At 44.2% G+C, this 25,059-nt stretch overlaps 1 protein-coding gene across 1 annotated transcript in view; it reads left to right on the plus strand.

Moving 5' to 3' along the window:
- Positions 1-25,059, plus strand: part of LOC126234836 (uncharacterized) — a 190,086-nt gene that overhangs the window by 51,807 nt on the left and 113,220 nt on the right. Inside the window, exons 2-3 of the mRNA XM_049943577.1 lie at positions 7,258-7,406; positions 21,376-21,470. Of these exons, the coding sequence (XP_049799534.1) occupies positions 7,258-7,406; positions 21,376-21,470 (244 nt within the window). The remainder of the gene's footprint in view (positions 1-7,257; positions 7,407-21,375; positions 21,471-25,059) is intronic.

The raw sequence follows: 25,059 nt of genomic DNA on the forward strand, positions 1-25,059 counted from the left end.
ATCCTAATCGCAGCATCCCGCATGATTCGACGTGTACTGATGTGTACCAATGTCTACGTGAGACCAGATCATTTAGCAGATTATCTGGACAGGGACAAAGCCACACAGTACAAACGCTACAATTTGAGGAAGGTGCCCTGCAGCGTATGGAGGAAGATCCGTCTATCAGCACTCGTGCAAATGCGCTTAATATGAGGGCGAATCACACTAATAGAAGACACGTCCTTCGTGAGCAACCGTTTCATCTATTTCGCATACAGCGCGCACACAACGTGGAACCAGATGATTATCCACTCAGAGCACAGTTTTCGTAGTGGTACCTGGAACATTGTCCAATGCATCCGACAGTCCCATGCGCTGCTTACACAAGTCCTGTTGAATCAGAAGAGTATCTGGTTGGCCAGATAGTAGCAGCAGCTAAGGACACTAACGAAGTCTCTGATCTCGTTAGCTAGAACGTGACTCGCCAGTGTAATCTTTGTTTTCAAGTCAGTGGAGACATTTTGGAACCTCTACTGTCATTGAAGTATTTGTGTTGTACCATTGTTGTTGTCTCTTGGTAATAAAATAATTAAAAACTGTTTGTGTTGCTCTTTGTCTGCTGTTAGTAACATTTGATGTGCTTGTGAAATGGCGCTTCACAGGAAAACACATCAGGAAAAGTGTTTTCAGTATGCCATGCAACGTCCCAGGGTTTGTTCATTTAGTAATTTTAGTCCAGAGAAAACTCCCTCTACTGATTTAAAAAATCTTCACAATAACGTAGGACATTAGAGAAAAATATTCGTTTAGGTGTATCTTGAAGCCTCTCAGAGTTTGTTGGTTTAATAATTTTCACCCTGTATATCCCAGGAATAAGGAGCACATTTGGCGTAAAGGTTTGCACAAAAAAAAAAAAATGTTCAAATGTGTGTGAAATCTTGTGGGACTTAACTGCTAAGGTCATCAGTCCCTAAGCTTACACACTACTTAACCTAAATTATCCTAAGGACAAATACACACACCCACGCCCGAGGGAGGACACGAACCTCTGCCACGACCGGCCGCACAGTCCCTGACTGAAAAAACAATGTTACACATTCCAAATACATACTAAGTTCATGTACTAACCATGGAAACACGTTATACATGAAGTTATTTAAACAAAAACAGTTTGATCATTTCAGTTATGCTGATGTTAAAGAAAACCAACAAAAGACTGTGTTACTCACTAAATTACCAGAAAGAATTAAGTTAAACATCAATAATTTTTTTTTGTTAAAGACATTCGAACTTCAGCATGAAGAAATAAAATCTGCATTTTGAATTACATGACCTCCAATCTTTACAGAAGCATAAATAGTTCTTTATGATGGATATCAGCATGTTGGTGGGATAATTTTAAATATAAAACAATTTAATAATCATATTAGGCAATTTCTGAAATACTTGAGAATGGCGGAAAGGAGGTATATAATAAAGTCGACTAGCCTTCCAACTACACTTTCTGGACATTAATTACATGTTAAGTATCTGAAGTGATCAGAGTTATATAATAAGTCTTTCAGTGCCAAACTGACTTACACATCACAGTGCAAAAATGAACAGGGCAATGTGCCAGCCAATGAATATTACATTGTCAGATAGAATCTTATGGTTTTATCCATCGATAAGGACCTTTCCATAAAAACTGTCTATTTCCAGATTTCTGATATAAGTCAATAATGTACCTCTAATGCGTAAAAGGTTTGCACAAAAAACATGTGCAAATGTGTGAAATTTTATGGGACTTAACTGCTGAGGTCATCAGTCCCTAAGCTTACACACTACTTAACCTAAATTATAACTGCTGTCATCAGTCCCTAAGCTTACACACTACTTAACCTAAACTATCCTAAGGACAAACACACACTCACACGCCCGAGGGAGTACTCGAACCTCCGCCGGAACCAGCCACACAGTCCCTGACTGCAGCACCTTAGAACTTTTTTGTTTGTTTGTTTAATCTCATTTTGTTCGTTTTCGTTCGTTGTATCTGCTCGGGGCGGACGTCGCAAGACACCCGTTTCAGTTCGTCGTTGATCCATTCGGTTAATCCCGCGCGGTAGGTTTGCACAGAAGGGGAAGTCATGACGAGAAGGATCAAATCAGTCAGAAGATTAATGGCGGAGAAAACAATAGAGTAGTGACTAAGTTTATCACGAGAGTCAAACCGAGGTTGCCCACCTGTACTAAGACCATTTTACGTTGGTAATTGCTCCGGAACTGCCGATAACCCTTTCCTTACTGATCAGAGACATAATACAGGTAAGTTACGTAATTTGTCTGGCGACCCCAGCATCGCTAGAACCTAATGGATTGCGGCTGCTGACGCCCATTATGTTTTGTGGGTGACTTCGACTTACGAAGAAAGAGAGAAGGCTTCCCAGCGTGCTTTGTTTTGCTGAGTTTTTATGTAGCCCTTGACGTTTTCATGCAAGCGGGCATTGTGTACCCGCAATTACGGGAGGTGTCGTCGTTCCATTAGTACGAAACCGGACGAAGCACTCTCACCTCGGTACGCCCACTAAGTGCTGCTGCAACGCAATCAGTGTAACGAAATCAGTGTTATCGACGACGGTTAATGGAGCTGGCCGGGGCGTGGCGTGGAGGCGCTGCAGTCGCTAGCTCACCCCTCGCAGCGGCCCAGGCGAACTCTTTCCCGTCGGCTGTCTGTCTGCCCAAGCGCGGCCGTACGTCAGTGCATCGCGGCACAGGGATCTGCCACTAGGTAGGTAGCACAGGTAGCGGTGCATGAGCAGTCTTCCGCGACCATATGTTTGTGTACCAAGACACAGGAATCATCCATTAGGTCGGCTGCACAGGTAATGGTGCATGAGTAGTCGTCCAAAGAACAGTGTGAAACAGCCGCGCATGTCGGAGGACATAGGATAGATACAACGAGAAAGAGTGAAGGAAAGAGAGAGAGAGAAAAGAGAGAGAGAGAGAGAGAGAGAGAGAGGGAGGGAGGGAGGGAGAGAGAGAGAGAGAGAAGAGAGAGAGGAGAGAGGTGTATCTCTAATAGACGGGGTGGCCGAACGGTTCTAGGCGCTTCAGTCTGGAACCGCGCGATCGCTCCGGTCGCAGGTTCGAATCCTGCCTCGGGCATGGATGTGTTTGATGTCCTTAGGTTAGTTAGGTTTAAGTAGTTCTAAGTTCTAGGGGACTGATGACCTCAGAAGTTAAGTCCCATAGTGCTCAGATCCATTTGAACCATTTGAACATAATGGCATGTTTGGTCCCTTTGTTAGTATCTGTAGGTGAGCAAGTATCCAAAACGGATGTAACAGACGCGTGTCGATATAACCGATCTGATACCCTTAGTTAACTACAGAAGTGTTAGTGCAAGGTAGAGATACAGTGTGGTCTATCCCAGACTTACTACATTGCTGTAATGTAAAAGTAATGACTAAGTTGGCAATGTATTCGGTATTGTGGACGATTACGACCGTTACTAAGTATTGTTTATTCGTTAATGTTCAAATCAAATGGCTCTGAGCACTATGGGACTTAACTTCTGAGGTCATCAGTCCCCTAGAACTTAGGACTAATTAAACCTAACTAACCTAAGGACATCATACACATCCATGCCCGAGGCAGGATTCGAACCTGCGACCCAAGCGGTCGCTCTGTTCCAGAGTGTAGCGCGTAGAACCGCCGACGTCCATTTGTTCTGGCGTGTGTTCGACTTCCGCGGCGGAAGGTACTAGAGAAAGAACAGAGGAGATTTGTTAATGTTGGGGCGGCGTACTGGCGTTTTACTCATTACTATCGTAGCGGTGACTGTGGTGGTGGTACGATAAGTGCTAGTCAGAAGCAGAAATGCAGTGGGATTATGTGACCGAGGCAAAACAACGGCAATGGAAGCGAAGAACAGCAGAAAGCCAGAAATACACTTAGGTGACACAAGCCATGGGATACCTCCTAATACCGCGTCGGACCTCATTTCCCTCAGCGTAGTTCAGCAACTCATGGATTCGACAGGTCGTTGAACGTCTTCTGTAGAAATACTGAGCCATGGTGCCTCTATAGCCGTTCATAATTGCGAAGGTGTTGCCGGTGAAGGGTTCTGTGCACAGACTGACTTTTCAATTGTGGAAAATAAATTTCCAATGGGACTCATGACGGGGGATGTGATTGGCAAAATAATTGACTCGTGTAACAGTTGTGTTACTAATTGTGACACTTCTGCTACTAAATGTAACTGGGTTTCCTCTTTTGATGCAAGTCAATTGTCAGGAGGAGCATTCTAAAGCATTCTGTCAGGGTGAAAATATTAAATAAATTAACTTTTCTCTCTTAACAACATGTGGGCAGGGTGGGTTCTTCCTTGGCTCGGGTATGAGGTCGAATGAAACATCATTTTTACATAAGATAACTTTTATTGAAGATTTGTACAACTGTATCTTACGGGATGTTCTGGTTCGGAGAGCGGCAGCTGTGTCGTTTGTGAAGTCTTCTGCTGCGGCAGCGGCAGTGGCGGCGGCGGCGGCGGCGTCTGATTACGCGTAGCGGTGTGTATCTCGTGTCGCTGTCTCGCCCAGTTGTCGGGAGACGCGCAGCGCGAGGTGGCCGGTTTAATTATTGCGAGCGAAGTCGTGCGTCGGATGATACCTTGGGAGTGGCGTCCCAGTGTTTCTCTTCTCTATGCGGCCGCGTGTGTTGTGCGTCGACCAGCGGAGCGGCGCGGCGGGGGAAGGCCAGTGTCCCGGACTCGAACCACGGACTCCCGCTTGCCAGTCTTCGGCTGTCAGGTCTTCATCCCAGCTCACAGGTGACTACTGATGTGAGGCCGTCTCCTTCCCGTCCTCACGAGTCACCCGGGTATGTAAAAACCAGACTTCAAATACCTTTTAACTTCTGTCTTCTGGCGCTACGGCGGCTGCTTGCTATTCCATTACAGCGGCGGACTTGGTTCGTCTGTGCATGATGCAGACTGTTCTTGCATGACGGTCTTCAGCACCGAAACTGACTGAAAACTACTGCTACTCTTCTTTTCTTCCTTCGTCTCTCGTCTTCGTCTTCGTCTCCGCCCCCGTCTCCGTCTTCGTCTGTCTCCGTCTTCGACTCCGTCTCCGGCTTCATCTGTCTGGCCCACTGCGTCTTGCGTATTTATTCACTTCAGTTTACTGGAGGTGAACGACTTCACGGTCATTGCCTCGTCTGTCACGTTGAAAAGCTTGTCGAAGAATATTCTTAACGTCGGTCATTGGCTCTTGGAATGTAGGCGAGGGCCTTTGATCACACGTGACGGCTGAGAAACACGTGAGCCGGTCATTGCCTCTTCTGTCACGTTGAATAGCTTCTCGAAGAATCTTCTTTACGTCGGTCATTGGCTCTTGGGATGTAGGCGAGGGCCTTTGCTCACATACGACAACTGAGAAACACGTGAGCCGGTCGGGCGATGCCCTGACGGCTGAATCGACAGCGCCCGCTTATGTGGAAGTTGCTGACTTCATGGTCATTGTCTCTTCTGTTCTGCTGTTCGGCCCACTGCTTGCGAGTATGTAACTCTCAAAACTAAACCAAGTTTTTCATTTATATCCTAATTTCTAGTTCACTTTGATTTCACTAATTTATTTACTTAAGTACCACTCAACACTCGAATTGTCCAGAATGTTCTTCTAACCAGTCACGATCAACTGTAGTCCGCTGACACTGGCCCATTGTCATCCATAAAAATTCTATCGTAGTTTGGGAACATGAAGTCCATGAATGGCTTCAAATGGCTTCCGAGTAACCGAACATGACTGTCTCCAATCTACGAACGGTTCAGTTGGACCAGAGAGCCCAGTCCATTCTCCGTAAACACAGCCCAAACCATTATGGAGTGACGACCAGCTTGCACAGTGCCTTGTTGACAACTTGGGTCCACCATAGCTTCGTGGAGTCTGCGCCACACTCGAACACTACCATCAGCTCTTACCAACTGAAATCGAAACTCATACGGCCAGGTCACAGTTTTTCAGTTATCTATGGTCCAATCGGTATGGTCACGCGCCCAGGAGAGGAGCTGCAGGAGATGTCGTGCTGTTAACAAAGGCATTCGCATCAGTCGTCTACAGCCACAAAACATTAACGCCAAACTTCTCCGCTCTGTCTTAACGCATATTCCGCACACTGATTTCTGCATTTGTTTCCTGCAGTGTTGCTTGTTTTCTAATACTGACAACGGTACGCAAATGCTGCCGCTCTATGTCGTTAAGTGAAGGCCGTCGGCCACTGCGTTTCCAGTGGAAAGTGGTAACGCTCTCTTGGCACTATGGTTCTCGGACTATTGAATTTCCTAACTGTTTTCAAAGTGGAATGTCACATGCATCTACCTACAACCAACATTAAGCGTTCAGAGTCTGTTAATTCCGTCGTGCGGCCATAATTAGGTCGGGAACCTTTTCACATGAATCACCTGAGTACAAAAGAGAGCTCCGCCAATGCGCTGCCCTTTTATACTTTGTGTGCGTGATATTACCACCATCTATGTGTGTGCATATCGTTATCCCATAATTTTTGTCACTTCAGTGTAAGAAAAAAATGGTTCAAATGGCTCTGAGCACTATGTGACTTAACATCTGAGGTCATCAGTCCCGCTGGCCGGGTTGGCCGAGCGGTTCTAGGCACTACAGTCTGGAACCGAGCGGCCGATACTGTCGCAGGTTCGCATCCTGCCTCGGGCATGGATGTGTGTGATGTCGTTAGGTTAGTTACGTTTAAGTAGTTCTAAGTTCTAGGGGACTGATGACCTCAGAAGTTAAGTCACATAGTGCTCAGAGCCATTTTTGAACCATTTCATCAGTCCCCTAGACTTAGAACTACTTGTACCTAACTAGCCTAAGGACATCACACACATCCATTTCCGAGGCAGGATTCCAACCTGCGACCGTAGCAGCAGCGCGGTTCCGGACTGAAGCGCCGAGAACCGCTCGGACACAGCGGCCGGCTTCAGTGTAAGACACAAGCGATAGCGATCTTGTTTGCGGCAATGCAGAAGACTATAGATTGATGACACAGGTTCAGGCATTGGTGACGCCTCTAGAGACAACTTTATGTGGTTGTCACAGTCGCCGTTTTATTCTCTATCATTGGTTCACTGGATGTGACGCGGGGATTCATGTGGTCAGTGTACATTTTCAAAGTCATTGTCTGCTTTCTGCCCTTGTAGACGTCAAATTTCTTACAAACTAACCTCTCAGCTGCGGAGGGCAGTGAAACAGCTTATCATTCTAAATTACTCAACTTCAGTTCGCCCGGTCTTGTCGCGCTGCCTGTTGTCGATGACGCCGGAGGCTCGTCGCCGACACTCCCTCATGCCTTTGAGAGAGTTGCTGAGCTACCGCGGAGCCGACTCCCAGAACGCTGCCAACACCACTGTCATCGTCATCCTGGATTCAGTGAGTACCAGCTACGAATATTCTCTTCCAAAACTGTTGACTCGTCAGTCTTGTAATCTCAGGAATCACCCTCTAACCATTTCCGATAACAGCGAGATAGTATCTTTATATGCGTTACACGCAAAAGGCCAAGTGTTTCCGTACTATAGTAAAAAGTGCGTCTATGCTTCCGCATCTGCTGGGTGAAAGATCGACTTTATTGGCTCATAAGTTCGTAGAGTTTGCGAGATTGCCTTAAGTTTAATAAACACAGTACTTAGACATAAAAGAGAACTTTAGTCATCAATAATATATTCTCTTTCAGTATTTACAACAGTCTACCAACGCTGGGGTAACTTTTCGATTCAGCGACTGTAGAAATCACGCGATTTTGAGGCGAAGAACGCGTGATGCCATATTCGAAGCGCGTTTTCATCCGGAAACGAAGTTCCTTGAATGAAATGATAATTAAATCAAGACCATAAGCTGTCGAGAGGCGTTGATATACATCAATGGCGACAGTTGAAAATGTGTGCCCCGACCGGGATTCGAACCCGGCATCTCCTGCTTACATGGCAGACGCTCTATCCATCTGAGTCACCGAGGGCACAGAGAATAGTGCGACTGCAGGGATTTATCCCTTGCACGCTCCCCGTGAGACCCACATTCCGAACGTAATGTCCACACACTACATTCGTAGTGCCCCTGCCCATTACACTCATAACTAGCGGCAGACAATCTTACCAAGTCCCGTAAGAGTTCGGGCAATGCGTGTGCATCCAGCACAGAAGAAGGTCAATGGACGATTAGCCTTAACGATACCATCAGTGACCATGCAGCTCTCTTGGAATGAAATGATAATTAAATCAACACCCTAAGCTGTCGACAGGCGTTGATACACATCAACGGGGACGATTGAAAATGTGTGTCCCTGCAGTCGCACTTACCTCTGTGCCCTCGGTGGCTCAAATGGATAGAGTATTCGCCGTGTAAGAAGGAGATCCCGGGTTCGAGTGCCGGTCGGGACACACAGTTTCAACTGTCCCCATTGACGTATATCAACGCTTCTCGAACGAACGGATACCCTCTCCATAAAATTCCTTGTAGGTTTCTGGATAGAGAGTGGAAAAAACGAAAATCCGTGGGCGCAAGACCAGGTGAATGAGGTGAGTGCGGAATGGTTTCCTAACGCAATTCCTAGGATATTTACTGCAGAATCAAGTACTTTGTGCAGTGTTTTTTGTCAGTCTAGCCGAATGCGGGCGGGCGTTATCGTGGAGTAGCATCACATCACCCAGTCGTCGCTCTTGCTCTGCTAGACGGCTTAGTTCTTGATAATAAATGTCAACAGTGATGGTTACACCTCGTGGAAGCGATTTTCAATACACCACTCCGTCGCTGTACCACCAGCTGAATAAAATTATCTTTTGTGGATGTGGCAAGCCTTCGTACGGGTTAGGTGCTGCTTTGTTTTGGTTCAACCATTCCTATCTTTTCGATTTCTCGTCTTTAATAACTCTGCAGTCGGTGTTTTTCACTATCTATTTGATGACGAAGCAGAGATGTACATATGGCCACCAGCTGATTTTTGCGTTTTAGACTTAGTGATATGGTACCAATACACTCAATTTTTTTAACCTTCCCTATTTCATGTAAATGTCGCACGGTGGTGAAACGACCACAGTTAATCATATTTGTCACTTCTGAAGTACACTGAAGCCGCTCATTGTGGAATAATGTACCGGGTGATGAAAAAGTCAGTATAAATTTGAAAACTGAATAAACCACGGAATAATGTAGATAGAGGGGTAAAAATTGACACACATGCCTGGAATGACATGGGGTTTTATTAGAACAAAAAGAAAACAAAGTATTGCTAGACGCGTGAAAGATCTCTTGCGCGAGTCATTTGGTGATGATCGTGTGCTCAGCCGCCACTTTCGTCATGCTTGACCTCCCAGGTCGCCAGACCTCAGTCCTTGCGATTATTGGCTTTGGGGTTACCTGAAGTCGCAAGTGTACCGTGATCGACAGACATCTCTAGGGATGCTGAAAGACAACATCCAACGCCAATGCCTCACCATAACTCCGGACATGCTTTACAGTGCTGTTCACAACATAATTGCTCGACTACAGCTATTGTTGAGGAATGATGGTGGACATATTGTGCTTTTCCTGTAAAGAATATAATCTTTGCTTTGTCTTATTTTGTTATGCTAATTATTGGTATTCTGATCAGATGAAGCACCATCTGTTGGACATTTTTTTGAACTTTTGTGTTTTTTTGGTTCTAATATAACCCAATGTCATTCCAAGCATGTGTGTCAATTTGTACCTCTCTATCTACATTATTTCGAGATTTATTCAGTTTTCAAATTTATACTAACTTTTTGATCACCCGGTATTTAAACGATCTTCATCAAACCCTGAAGGTCGTACTGGACGTGGAGAGTCAATAATATCCAAACGATCCTCCTTGAAACGGGAAAACCACTTTCTTGCCGTGCTCTGTCCAATGGCGTTATCCCCATCATGGCGTAAATGTTGCTGGCTGTCTCCGCTGCTGTCACCCCTCGTTTGATCTCAAACAGAACAATATGTCGGAAATGTTTCGATTTCTCCACTTGGCACTCCATTTTCTAGAGTCCACAGCTTCACTCAGTATCTACAAATGACAAAATGACAATATGTAAACTCAAATAGCAACAATGAACTACAAATGAAACAATGACTCGATAAATAAACCTATAGCAAGCGGAATACCAACATGCAAAACGAAAACGGTACGAATTTATGCACCAAGCTGACAGTTAAGATGGCTCTGGTGATATTCACATCTGCAGTGTGATACTAACCATTGTTGCAGAGGTGGACCATAATGTAGGCATCATAGAAGAAAATCACTAAATGTTAACTCGTGGCCTTAGTACTTGATACTGTTTCCATACTGTAGTTACAACAACTGAGTTAATTACTGTCGTACTTTCACATGAGTCCGAAAGGTCGAGGGTGATACATTTGTATTCGTACCGTGATAAAAGTTTACTTCGAATATGCTATTGAAGTGCAGCTATAGATAAGTACAGCAAGAAAGAGAGTAGTGTTTTTGTATGTTCATCCTTTTAGCAGGAGGTCTCTGGGACGACGACCGTTTACTATCGAGACAAGTAAATAAAAACACCTATAGCCGTCCTTATGATAAATATGTTTCAACGCTGGTACTGACAAAATTAAATAAAATTATAAGAACGCCTATAGGTGTTTTTATTTACTTGTCACGAGAGAGTAGTGTTGTCGGGAAAATACACTCCTGGAAATGGAAAAAAGAACACATTGACACCGGTGTGTCAGACCCACCATACTTGCTCCGGACACTGCAAGAGGGCTGTACAAGCAATGATCACACGCACGGCACAGAGGACACACCAGGAACCGCGGTGTTGGCCGTCGAATGGCGCTAGCTGCGCAGCATTTGTGCACCGCCGCCGTCAGTGTCAGCCAGTTTGCCGTGGCATACGGAGCTCCATCGCAGTGTTTAACACTGGTAGCATGCAGCGACAGCGTGGACGTGAACCGTATGTGCAGTTGACGGACTTTGAGCGAGGGCGTATAGTGGGCATGCGGGAGGCCGGGTGGACGTACCGCCGAATTGCTCAACACGTGGGGCGTGAGGTCTCCACAGTACATCGATGTTGTCGCCAGTGGTCGGCGGAAGGTGCACGTGCCCGTCGACCTGGGACCGGACCGCAGCGACGCACGGATGCACGCCAAGACCGTAGGATCCTACGCAGTGCCGTAGGGGACCGCACCGCCACTTCCCAGCAAATTAGGGACACTGTTGCTCCTGGGGTATCGGCGAGGACCATTCGCAACCGTCTCCATGAAGCTGGGCTACGGTCCCGCACACCGTTAGGCCGTCTTCCGCTCACGCCCCAACATCGTGCAGCCCGCCTCCAGTGGTGTCGCGAAGGCGTGAATGGAGGGACGAATGGAGACGTGTCGTCTTCAGCGATGAGAGTCGCTTCTGCCTTGGTGCCAATGATGGTCGTGTGCGTGTTTGGCGCCGTGCAGGTGAGCGCCACAATCAGGACTGCATACGACCGAGGCACACAGGGCCAACACCCGGCATCATGGTGTGGGGAGCGATCTCCTACACTGGCCGTACACCACTGGTGATCGTCGAGGGGACACTGAATAGTGCACGGTACATCCAAACCGTCATCGAACCCATCGTTCTACCATTCCTAGACCGGCAAGGGAACTTGCTGTTCCAACAGGACAATGCACGTCCGCATGTATCCCGTGCCACCCAACGTGCTCTAGAAGGTGTAAGTCAACTACCCTGGCCAGCAACATCTCCGGATCTGTCCCCCATTGAGCATGTTTGGGACTGGATGAAGTGTCGTCTCACACGGTCTGCACGTCCAGCACGAACGCTGGTCCAACTGAGGCGCCAGGTGGAAATGGCATGGCAAGCCGTTCCACAGGACTACATCCAGCATCTCTACGATCGTCTCCATGGGAGAATAGCAGCCTGCATTGCTGCGAAAGGTGGATATACACTGTACTAGTGCCGACATTGTGCATGCTCTGTTGCCCGTGTCTATGTGCCTGTGGTTCTGTCAGTGTGATCATGTGATGTATCTGACCCCAGGAATGTGTCAATAAAGTTTCCCCTTCCTGGGACAATGAATTCACGGTGTTCTTATTTCAATTTCCAGGAGTGTAGCTTGAAAGTAGAAACACATTCTACTAGTTTGATGTCAAAAAGAAAAACGCAAAGCAGATGTTCTCCTGTATCTTAAGAAGTGTGATGTAGTCATGCCCGTACAAAAGACAAATGCTCAAAATCTTAAATTATTTCCTCCAAGACAAATTATGGTTTACATGTTTACCTGAAAGTTACATCGGCTGAAAAAACAACCGCTGTTACTCTTGTTGTCCTGATGTGGGGAGCCAACACGTTTGACTTCTGGTCAAGGCTGGCAGTGATTGAGGGAACTCTGACGTCACAGACATTCTGCGTACTTGTGCGTCACCTCTCATACTCCACTATCGTGGCCCATACATTTTTCAACAGGACAACGCTCGTCCACAGATGACGTGTGTCTCTGTGGTCTGTCTGCGTTGAGGATCACCCAGATGTGTTCCCAATAGAAACCACGCGAGGTGGCGCAGTAGTTAGCACTCTCCATTCGCACTCGTGACGATGACAGTTCAAATCCCCGGCCGGCCATTCGCAGTTGCGTTTTCCGTGATTTTCCCTAAATTGCTGCAATCAAATGCAGGGATTATTCATTTGAAAAGGGCACGGCCGGTTTCGTTCTCCAAGTTATGGTAATCGGAGATTGTGATGACGTTGTTGTCGACGGAACATTAAACTCTAATCTTCGTTCCTTCCTTTCTTCCTAGTCCCGATAGGACATGTTTGAGGCCAGCTCTGACGTCTATTCCTACCACCACTGCATATCCAGACCAGAGGAAATGGAACATCATGATTATATGTGGGATCGAACTTCTAAGTTCTTTCTACATTTGGGCAGATTTTGATAATCACTGAAATAGCACCACATCTCCTCTTAACCTGTAAAGTTTCATTTCGTTTCTTTTTCCTCTTCTAGAAGTTTCAACTTTTTTGTGTATGTTATGGATGGGAGAATTTACAACCACCAATAACAACACTGCCGGAAAAACATCGCATCGCCACAAAATAATTAAGGTAGGGTAATGAAACTTTGGAAATAAATTTCTTTAGGTAATAAATTTATGTGATTAACACAGCAAGATCACAGGTTAATATAAGCACGAGATAAGCCATTGCCAACGTGAAATGCTGGTACATTAACAGCCGAGGTAACCGCCAGAATGTTGAATGGAAGAATGCAAACGTGCACGCATTGTGTTGTACAGGTGCCGGATGTTAGCTTGTGGGATGGAGTTCCATACCTGTTGCATTTAGTCCGACAATACAGGGACGGTTAATGCTGGTTCTGGATGTCGCTCATGTTGTTGTCCGATGATGTCCCATATGTGCTAAGTTGGAGACATCTGCTGATCGAGCAGGCCAGGGTAAGATGATGGGTTATGACACTGGTATGTGGGTGAGGGTTGTCCTACTGGAAAATACCTCCTGAGATGCTGTTCGTGAATGGCAGCTCAACTGGTCGAACCACCAAACTGCCGCGCAGATTCGCAGTCAGGATGCGTACGATAACCACGAGAGTGCTCCAGCTGTCGTACGAAATCACAGCCCAGACCATAATTCCAGGTGTAGGTCCAGTGTGTCTAGCACGTAGACAGGTTACTTACAGGCCCTCAATTGGCCTCTTTCTAAGCAACAGTCGGCCATCACTCGTGCCGAGGCATAACCAGATTTCATCATAACAAAACAATAAACCTCCGCTCTCCCCTCCAGTGAGTTGCCGCTTGACACCACTGAAATTGTTAATGGCGGTGGTTTGGGGTCCGTGGAGCACATGCTACATGGCGTCTGCCTCAGAGCTGTCTTTGAAATAACCAGTTAGTAACGGTTCCTTGTGTCCTGTGGTGCTAACACCTGCTCAAATTGCTGCAGCATTTGCAATACGATAAGCCAGAGCTACACGCGGAACAAGACAGTCCTTCATGACATTCTGGTGACCACTTCTGTGCCAGCAGTCATATACTGTGGCCACGTTACTGCCAAGTCTTTCTGCAATATCTCACAGGGAATATTCAGATTACACGAATTTGTTCAAACTCAGAGAGGTATTGATAATGGTGTCTTTGTCACCTTAAAGGCATTTATGACTAACATTAACTCACCACGTGCAATCTGAATAGTAATTAAAGCTCACGACGGTTGTTGTTGTTGTGGTCTTCAGTCCTGAGACTGGTTTGATGCAGCTCTCCATGCTACTCTATCCTGTGAAAGCTTCTTCATCTCCCAGTGTGTACTGCAGCCTACATCCTTCTGAATCTGCTAAGTGTATTCATCTCTTGGTCTCCCTCTACAATTTTTACCCTCCACGCTGCCCTCCAATACTAAATTGGTGATCCCTTGATGCCTCAGAACATGTCCTACCAACCGAGCCCTTCTTCTAGTAAAGTTGTGCCACAAACTCCTCTTCTCCTCAATTCTATTCAATAGTTATGTGATCTACCCATCTAATCTTCAGCATTCTTCTGTAGCAACACATTTCAAAAGCTTCTGTTCTCTTCTTGTCTAAACTATTTATCGTCCACGTTTCACTTCCATACATGGCTATACTCCAGACAAATAGTTTCAGAAACGACTTCCTGACACTTAACTCTATACTCGATGTTAACAAATTTCTCTTCTTCAGAAATGCTTTCCTTGCCATTGCCAGTCTACATTTTATATCCTCTCTACTTCGACCATGATCAGTTATTTTGCTCTCCAAATAGCAAAACTCCTTTACTACCTTAAGTGTCTCATTTCCTAATCTAATTCCCTCAGCATCACCCGACTTAATTTTCGACTACATTCCATTATCCTCGTTTTGCTTTTGTTGATATTCATCTTAAATCCTCCTTTCGAGACACTGTCCATTCCGTTCAACTGCTCTTCCAAGTCCTTAGCTGTCACGACGGTTGCTCCGTGTATTTAAAGGAAACCTGGAGCCACTATCGCCACTCTTATGCGTCTAGCTTCACCTTTAAATACACATTATTTTTCACATGTAGAGACACGCCTACCAATTTTTGTGTATGTCGCAAAACTCTTTCTTGGTGTTGCGATCTTTTTCCGTTAGTGTACGTAGGTTAGAAAATTATCTTTACTTGACGATTTCCTATGTAACGTATTGAAGAGGTTGGGTTGAAGTTCACGTGGGGGGAGGGGACCAAACAGTGACGTCATCGGTCCCATCGGATTGGGGAGGACAGGGAAGGAAGTCGGCCGTGGCCTTTTAAAGGAACCATCCCGGCATTTGCCTGAAGTGATTTACGGAAATTACGGAAAACCTAGTTCAAGTTGGTCGGACGCGGGTTTGAACAGTCGACCTCCCGAATGCGAGTCCAGTGTGCTAACCACTGCGCCACCTCAGTAACGTACTGAAAAGCGTTTGGTGGTGTACGGAATTAAATTTATTTGTAATTTAGTTTCTTGGTATTTTGCTTTTTGTCTTTCTTTCTTTATAACCTAATTTGTCGAAACCGGTAAAAATACCACTTGATTTGTGTAACTAGTCATATCCAAATGAGTAAAATTTTGAGAAACTGTCATTTCTTAATGTTGATTTATAACGAGTTGCCTTCTTCACAGAAAGAGGTAAAATATGTTTTTCCATCTTGCCACTTCAAAAAATCTCGAATTTTAACTTTTCGAGTTATTAGCAAAAACGATGTTGAACATAACGAATTTTGCGGCAGTTTTAGGCACGCGATGAGTTTTGGAGTAGTATTTCTCTGTGTATATGGACATTCAGTTTACTAACAATAATCCTTTATTGAAATATGTTAAATGTTACACTTACGATATATTATGAGTGTTTAACGGTGTGAAATGAAAGCTTATTCTGTCCTGGTACTAAAATTTCCTTTCGCAACTTCCAATTAAAAAGAATATTTGATTTGGACAAACTTGAATTTTATGCAACACAATTATATGAATAATTCATCACTTTCCTCGACAAGGTGTACTAGATCAGATTAATCGTCTAATGGATCACTTACTAATTATTGTTGTTGTTAAAACAGTGATCTAATGATTTCGTTTTGCATTTCTGTCTTTCTCATAATGTTTGATACGCAGTCTGTTCATGCCTTGCAAAGTTGCTTTGTTTAATTCCTTGCTGCACTAGTGACGGTACCTCTGTAGTTTAATGTTCACCACGTTTCAGTACTCTTCACTTGACCCCGTACGGCATACGATCTTGATGTAATTGGCTAGATTATGATTCTCTTGCAGGTCTGAAATTGGAATATTTTAATTTTACATTTTTATTGTATTTCTTGTCCATTTCTCCTCGTTCCTCCTTTTCTTCCTGTCCTTATCTTGTCCCACACGGATGCACATGGAATGAAACTCAGACCCTTTGTTGTTAATCATTGATAACAGATGCTTCGTGTGTAGATTAAGAAGCCTGTAATCCCGTGACGTCAGTCACCTTGTTTAGCGCAGTTAGTGTGTGGGTCGCGCCTTCGAAACTCCCTACGGGCTTGGTACGTCAGGTAGTAATAATTATTATCATAATTTTAATTAACTTTCTAGCTACTGAGCAACTCGGCGAAACACTGAGTCATTAGAATTCTTAGTCGATAAACATAACGTCCTGTTACTAGTTTATTTATGGATATGGTGATAAAAGCGCGTCTTAAGTATAAGTGGAACAACACTACTCTGAGATGATGTGCCTGTGTTCTGCTCATCTGCCAATGACAATACAAAAAAATTGAGCCGTCAAATCTACGGTGAAGGAAAGAAGAGAAATTCTACACATTAGTCGTATTTCAACACAACGCCTTTCTCCAGTCGAGTACTCCACAAGATAAAGTTCCGTTTCAGAATAATGCTTGCAGAATACAAGGAATGGAGGACCCAGCTACAACTATGGAGTAATAGTAAGAGGTCACTGGAAGGTTCATTATGATAAAGATGTATTGAATATGACAAGAGATGGAGTAAAAACATGTAAAGATTTTGGAATATGTGTGACATTAAATGAGGTAGTTGAGTGCATCATATAAAGGGCGCTGGGAAACAGTCTCAAAAGCTTGTAAGGATGTTGCAGGGTAGCGCGTGCTGAGAACTAGTTGTTCATAAATAATCATGTACGCCTCGCGATTTCAGAGTTAATTAGCATCAAAATTAGCCAATGAGGCTGTTCCGCGCGAAAATTCAAGAGCGCGGCAGATACAATTAACGTCACTTTTTCTTACCACGTAATGATAGCGCTCGAGACTATTTAGCCCTAGAGAGTCTTTGCACGTGGATACAAGCTTTCTAATCAGCCTATTGCTCGGGATCGACTCATACTACCGTGCCATGTCCAATTTTTGTAACGCTCTCTTGTTCGGTTTTAGGAAAGCAAACGAAGAACATCTTTGGCGACATCCCCTCTGGCAGGCCGCTTGAATTAGCACCTAACTTCAATGCTGATTAACTCGGGAACGGCTCAACCTATATAATTTTTTCTTAAGAAGCACAACTAACCCTGCAACAACCTCACAAGGTTTTCAGAACGCTTCTGACTATCCAGTTTTAAGCATGAAGACACTATCACCATATATTACAAGTTGCCCAAACACTTCTGTCAAAATTGCACTGATTGCAGAGAACCCTTCACTTAGGATTTTCAGGTCAGGATCTAACAGTAGGAACTACGTATTTTGATTTTTACGGACATAAATATCTTATGCCATTTTGCAACAACCAACAACTGCTCAAAGTGACGACTGTCAGTCTCCGTGAATTCGTTAAAACAGCGCTTAGAATTTTGCCACGCCCTCTCAAATACTCGTATTCCTGCTCCTTATATGAATGAAATATTTCTTGGTATGTAGCCACGTTATCCATACATCCTATAAGAATAGATGTACGTATATATGTTGATATGTATGTTCCACATCTCCTCCTAAACCACAGTACAGTTTTAAACCAAATTTGGTTTACATATCTCTTACTGTCTGGAAAGAATCGCTGTGGTGGTAAGAATATCAAGGATGGGGATGAAAAAGCAGTGTATCCCACGACGCGTAGATTCTCATGAGAAGATGAAGAAAGTATGCAGGGGTATCGAACGAGTAATTTCTACATCTACATGATCTCTATGCTATTCACAATAAAGTTCCTGCCAGAGGTTCAATGAACCACCTTCAAGCTGTCTGTCTACCGTTCCATTCTCGAACGGCTCGCGGAAAAACGAGCACTTCAATTTTTTCGGGCGAGCCCTGATTTATTTTATCGTGATGATCATTTCTCCCTATCCAGGTAGGTCCCAACAGAATGTTTCCGCAATCGGAGGAGAAAACTGGTGATTGAAATTTCATGAGAAGATGCAGCCGCAACGAAAAACGCCTTTGTTTTAATGATTGCCACTCCAATTCACGTATCATGTCTGTGGCACTATATCCCCTAGTTCGCGATACTACAAAACGAGCCGCCCTTCTTTGAGCTTTTTCGATGCCATCCGTCAGTCCCACCTGACGCGGATGCCACACCGCACAGCAATACTCCAGAATAGGGCGGGCAAGCGTGGTGTAAGCAGTCTCTTTAGTAGTCCTGTTGCACCTTCTAAGTGTTCTGTCAATGAATCGCAGTCTTTAGTTTGCTCTACCCACATCATTATCTATGTGATCGTTCCAGTTTAGGTTATATGTAATTGTAATCCCTAAGTATTTAGTTAGCTTTACAGCCTTCATATTTGTGTGACTTATCGCGTAAACAAAATTTAGCGGATTCGTTTTAATACTCATGTGAAAAACTTCACACTTTTCTTTATGCAGGATTAATTGCCACTTTCGGTACCATGCAGATATCTTATGTAAATCATTTTGCAATTCGTTTTGGTCATATGACGACATTACTAGACGGTGAATGATAGCATAATCTGTAAACAATCTAAGAGGGCTACTCACTTGTCTCCTATGTTGTTAATATACATCAGGAACAATAGGGCTCCTATAACACTTCCTTGGGGAACGCCGAATATTACTTTTGTTTTACTCGACGACTTTCCGTCTATTACTATGTAGAAGACAATCTAGTGGTCTTGGCAACTGGAGTGAGGTTGTAGGGGAAGGAACAGAAGAAAGAGTTTCGGGAGAAGATGGGCTGGGAAGCAGGAATGAGAGGGGACGGAGACTATTTGAGTTCTGCAATAAATTTCAGCTGGTAATAGTGAATACTCTGATCAAGAATCGAAAGAGGAGGAGGTATACTCGTAAATGACGTTTGGAAAATTCCAGATGGATTATATCATATCAGACAGAGATTCGAGATCAAAAATGGGATTGTAAGATGCACCCAGGAGCAGATATAGACTAGGAACACACTTCAGCAATGATGAAGAACAAATTGAGGTTTAAGAGAATCGTCCGGAAGACCAGTCTTGAAAGGAAGCTGGATTCTGTGGTACTAAGTAATGACGAGACCCATTTGAAGTTCACTGAGGCTGTAGGTACTGTTGAAGGCGTGCCCCAGTAAGCAATTCAGCTGATCTCTAAAAAGAACAATCGGAGATCGACGTACAAATGTAGGTACGAGGAAGGTAACTGCGAAGAAATCTGTGATATCAGGAGAAATACTTCAGTTGACCGACGAAAGGAAGCTCAAAAATTTCCAGCCGGCCAGGGTGGCCGAGCGGTTCTAGGCGCTACAGTCTGGAACCGCGCGACCGTTACGGTCGCAGGTTCGAATCCTGCCTCGGGCTTGGATGTGTGTGATGTCCTTAGGTTAGTTAGGTTTAAGTAGTTCTAAGTTATAGGGGACTGATGACCTTAGAAGTTAAGTCCCATAGTGCTCAGAGCCATTTGAACCATTTGAAAAATTTCCATTCGCTGGGAAACAGCTCTTCCTTTTCACAGAGTTCGTTCTGGTTATTGCGAACCAACAAGTGTTCAGTGTGCTGCCTCACCCCACATTACCAAAGTTCATCATCACTGATACCTCACTTTTTCATATCAATTTTGTACCTTGTCACTCCTATTTTAGATCTGTTGTGTGTCTTCCAAGTCCCATAGGAGACATCGAAGCATAATGGTAGCTTCTGTTTTGCTGTCCATAATCCACCAGGGTACTTTTTTTTCTACAGCTCAGTTTTGCAGCATTCTGCTGCTGTAAGTAGAAAGCCTTCTCTGGATTCAGTGGATAAGCATGAGTCCCAGACAATTTCTTGCTTCTTCTTATCAGTGTCGCCCGGTACTTGTCATCTTACGTCTGGAGGTGCTACTCCCATTAGTGGAAAGACGCACTGTGACCATGCCGCTTCGCTCCTGAGGAGCCCCTGCAACTTCGTTAGTATCTGCAGAGTTCCTCCAGACGGGAGAAGCGTACTCTCCAGCATAGCAACACAGAGCAAGAGGGGATTTACGAAGGGCGATGGGCTTTGCTGGCCATTTGGTGTTTGTTGGCGGACGAGATTGTTCCTCGTGTTTAGTTTCTGCCAGGTGACTACACAGTGTTATTAATAAGTTGAGGCACGATTCAGTTTTGGCTCGAGATACCTGCGGTGAACACGATGATTTAAATTGCGGCCTATTCAGGTAATGTTCAGCTTTCTTCTCGCCTGCTTGTCGCGTAGATGGGACGCACATACTTGAGTTTTATTGAGATCGGGTTTCAAGCTCAAATGGTTCAGATGGCTCTGAGCACTATTGGAATTAACGTCTGAGGTCACCAGTCCCCTAGACTTAGAACTACTTAAACCTAACTAACCTAAGGACATCACACACATCCATGCCGAAGCAGGATTCGAACCTGCGACCGTAGCAGCAGCGCGGTTCCAGACTGAAGCACCTAGAACCGCTCGGCCACAGCGGCCGGCGGGTTTCAAGTGGTTTTTGTCATACTGTTTATTTGTGTAGCGCATTTAAGTAACATTTTTCAGTAATGTTACATTTCTAACAAAACTGCTTACAAGATTATAAATTTGCTAAATTTGTATACAAAAAATTGCGGGAATCAGTTTAAGGAGAGTGTGAGAGAGTTCTCTCAATTCTGCCTTGGACGCGGAGTCACCTCGGTAGAGTTATGATCTGATACGTAGGTTGTTACACAGGAACAAAGTCGCTTGCTATACAAAAATGATTTCACACATTTATTCGCACCGAAAACTGTTTGTCAAATAAGTTCTTTTCCTCACACTGTTACTGGGTTGCTATGGCCAGAAACACTTCAAATGACAGCCTCAAGAACTGCGGCTAAAATGCAAGCTAGCAAGGTAACTGCTAATTATTTAGTGTTGTGGAAAGCTTTATGCTACACGTCTAACGCTAAACTGAAATCAATACATTCTATATATTGAGGTTTCTGTCTTCTTCCCTACAGTTGGAGCCATACGTGTTCGTCAAGAATGGGTCAACATTACCTACCGGATATCTGGTGGACGCCTGGAATATCCTTCAGGACAATCTACAATTTCGGTGAGTGTAGGTTGTCATGTACCGACAGAACACTGAGTATGTAGACTGCCTCCGTTCGTAGCGTTGATGTAGCATGAATGAGTACACTGTCTCCCAAATATTACGATTGACGATGTAATTTATATTACTGTGTGACAATGACAAATTCATGGATTTCATTATTTGACGTCGTTGATTTTATATCGCCTAGTACGATGTTGTAAATGATTTTATGAACCTGATGATGATCTGTGTACCGAAACTGATTGTTCAAGAGACAAATATTTATATCTTTTTGCAGTAAACGATGTTCTTCAAATTCTTTGTAAAGGTTTCTATTATAGATGTTCCAGTTTCGCAGTAAGTTATATAAAATAGGCGTAGGTCTATATAAGCAAAACCCAAGTCCAGCCGTGCACGTTATCACACCGCTCCTCAGATTCGGTGAGACACACCTGTTCCAGATCGAATCCGCCCAGTCGATTAACGACGCGGGGCGGTGTATCGACCAACCTGAGTGTGGTTTTCAGGCGGTTTCCCACAGCCGACTGGGTGAACACCAGGCTGGTACCCAACTCCCACCTTAGTTACATGAGTCGCATACATACCGAAAATATTCTCACATTGTTCATCTGAGAACAGTAGACGAAAACAGAAGGAGTATGCAGGTTCCGTCCGGGAGGAAGGGGTGGGGGGCAGGGAGGAGGAGGAGGAGGAGGAGGGGCAGGGGGGGGGAGGACATCCGGCCGCCCTCTAAAAGTCTAAACATTGCCAAATTCAGATTAACAGACCGACCACTTGAAGACACGGCATTAGGCCAGGAATAAGAAGGAGTACACGCGCAAAACGATTCCTATTTGTGGTAGATACGAGGTTGTGCTTCTTAAAATACGAGAACTAGTGCAGACAGTGACTATGGTAGTATTATTTAAATGCTTAAAATGGGGGGGGGGAGAGGCATGTATACATTTTCTGGGTGCTTATGTCTTATCATGAGGCAGATTAAGTATCGGAGCATAGGATTAAAATTATTATCCCATTGAGAACTCAAGTACGAGGTGTGAATATAACTGTAGGAGAATCGGTTGCGCCTCCACTGTAATGAAATAAAAATAGACAATCAAACTTTGAACTTTTGAAAAACCTGTTTACAGTCCAGAAGTGTTTGATAAATGCTTACTGTTCTAGAATGGTGAACTTAAGAGACAAGATGATAATATTGATAACTAAGAGCGAGTAGCAGCTAAACACCCCTTGTGATTTTCTTACAGAAATCCCATACATGTCTCGATGCTTTTCCTCCACTCACTCCATCGTGTTGACCGTTTCCGGGAAATATCATCTGAAACTACTGCTACCAACATGCTTATTCAGGGCGAATCGTGCGAAATAAAATAAATACAGGTCTGGCTCAAATGTTTTTTTCAAATGTGTGTGAAATCTTATTCGACTTAACTGCTAAGGTCATCAGTCCCGAAGCTTACACACTACTTAACCTGAATTATCCTAAGGACAAACACACACACCTATGCCCGAGGGAGGACTCGAACCTCCGCCGGGATCAGCCGCACAGGGTCTGGCTCACTTAATAACCTGATAACATATTATGGTATATAATTTACTCATCATCAACGAACTTAATTTTTTGTAGAGTTATTCTGTAGCGTGATAGTTTTAAGTTACAAGCAGTACCGAAGCTCAAACGTTGTCAGAAGAAGTTGCTGCAATGTGCAGTAACGCAGATGGTGAAGAGGCAAAACAGTTGTGGGATAATCTGCTGCAAACACGCGTGCAAAATACGTATATGATTTGTGTGTTTTGTGCGTGTGTGTGGCCGGCCGGGGTGGCCGAGCGGTTCTAGGCGCTACAGTCTGGAACCGCGCGACCGCTACGGTCGCAGGTTCGAATCCTGCCTCGGGCATGGATGTGTGTGATGTCCTTAGGTTTTTAGTTAGTTTTAAGTAGTTCTACCTTCTAGGGGACTGATGACCTCAGAAGTTAAGTTCCAGAGTGCTCCGAGCCATTTGAACCATTTGTGTGTGTGTGTGTGTGTGTGTGTGATGTGTGTGTGAGTTCAAGCGAAAAGACCAGTGTAATTCAGGACCGGCAAATTATAATGCTATGCAAAGCTTTTCTTTTCGTTCTCTTGAGTTATGGGAGTATTTTTGGGAAGCATCTGAGTGGGAAAATTTCTTCATAATTTGTTTTCATATGACGCCATCATGTTGCTAAAATTACTCCAGAAACAGATTTTTATCTCAGTTCTTGCAACAATCATTGTTCCGAAGCTGACAGATACTCAAGGCCCTGTTTTTGGATGAGAATTATTGAAAGGAGGAAATAAAAATCCATATCATCCACAATGGAATTTAATAAAAAAGGAGAGAAATATAATCATTCAAGTTCTTGATTTTTCGCTGACCTCAGACTTGAAGAAATCGTGGACAGCTACGATAAAATGAAACGTTGATCATGTATGTAAATTTAATAATCTCTTCCTTAATATGACATCGATAAGAACCGCCGGTCATGTTTCAATGTACGCGCCTGGTACAGGTCACAGAGAATACGCTTCATGTAAGCGAGCAATCTACTTTGTAACCTCCCTGTTTAGTGCCACATGTCGCGAAGGAATAGCTGATGCTGTCATGGTTTGGAAGCATAAGAAAGATTACGTCACCATCAGTTACCTCACGACGAATGTGTGTTTTCTACGTTAAGTGTTATGACTAACATATGCACAAATTTAAAAAAAAAAACAAGCATTAAATACCTCACATAATTTTAAGGAACACCGTTTTCATATTCTCTCTCTCTCCATCTATTTATAACTCTCTTGTGGAATGTAGCTTGTCATGCAACAACACATTATGGATTCCGCACAGTTCAGTTCTGGCTCAGGGCAATATTTGGAGGTCACCGCAAGGAAATCAAAATTGCCGAGATGAAAATTTAGCTTAAACGATAACGCGAAATATATCACGATATCGGTGGTTTTTGAGAAAATAACGCGAAATCGGCGGTTTATACAAACTGTTGCTAAATTTGTCCCCTCCCCACGTAAAAATATCGTTAATCTGAGGACAGCAGTTTAGTAATATTGGAAACTGATAGTTATGTGATGCTGAAATTTTATCTGAACTTTTCCTCAAAGCTGCGGTCCACGAATACCGTTAAAGTGGCAGCACTTTCCACACGTAAGGAATGGAAGTCCTGGATGTGACGTCAAACGAAAATTCCCTACATCCAACAAGCTCTGTTCAGGTAATAGTTGTGTATGCCGATGTCACATCTACTTCAACTTCTTCACGACCATCCAGACCACAAACGAAGTGTTTCTTTTAGAGATTTTTAATGCGTTGCACCAATTAAACCTTAAATTTTCGTTGAACACAACAATAAATACGGAAGCAACCAAAGGTGGCAGTTTAGAATTGGCAAACACGTAAATCGACATGGGGCTTGCTCGGTTATCTTCGCCGGACGCTGTGGCCGAGCGGATCTAGGCGCTTCAATCCGGAACCACGTGGCTGCTACGGTCGCAGGTTTGAATCCTGTCTCGGGCATGGATGTGTGTGATGTCCTTAGGTTAGTTAGATTTAAATAGTTC

The sequence above is a fragment of the Schistocerca nitens genome, chromosome 2 (assembly GCF_023898315.1).
Source record: "Schistocerca nitens isolate TAMUIC-IGC-003100 chromosome 2, iqSchNite1.1, whole genome shotgun sequence".
Classification (NCBI taxonomy): domain Eukaryota; kingdom Metazoa; phylum Arthropoda; class Insecta; order Orthoptera; family Acrididae; genus Schistocerca; species Schistocerca nitens.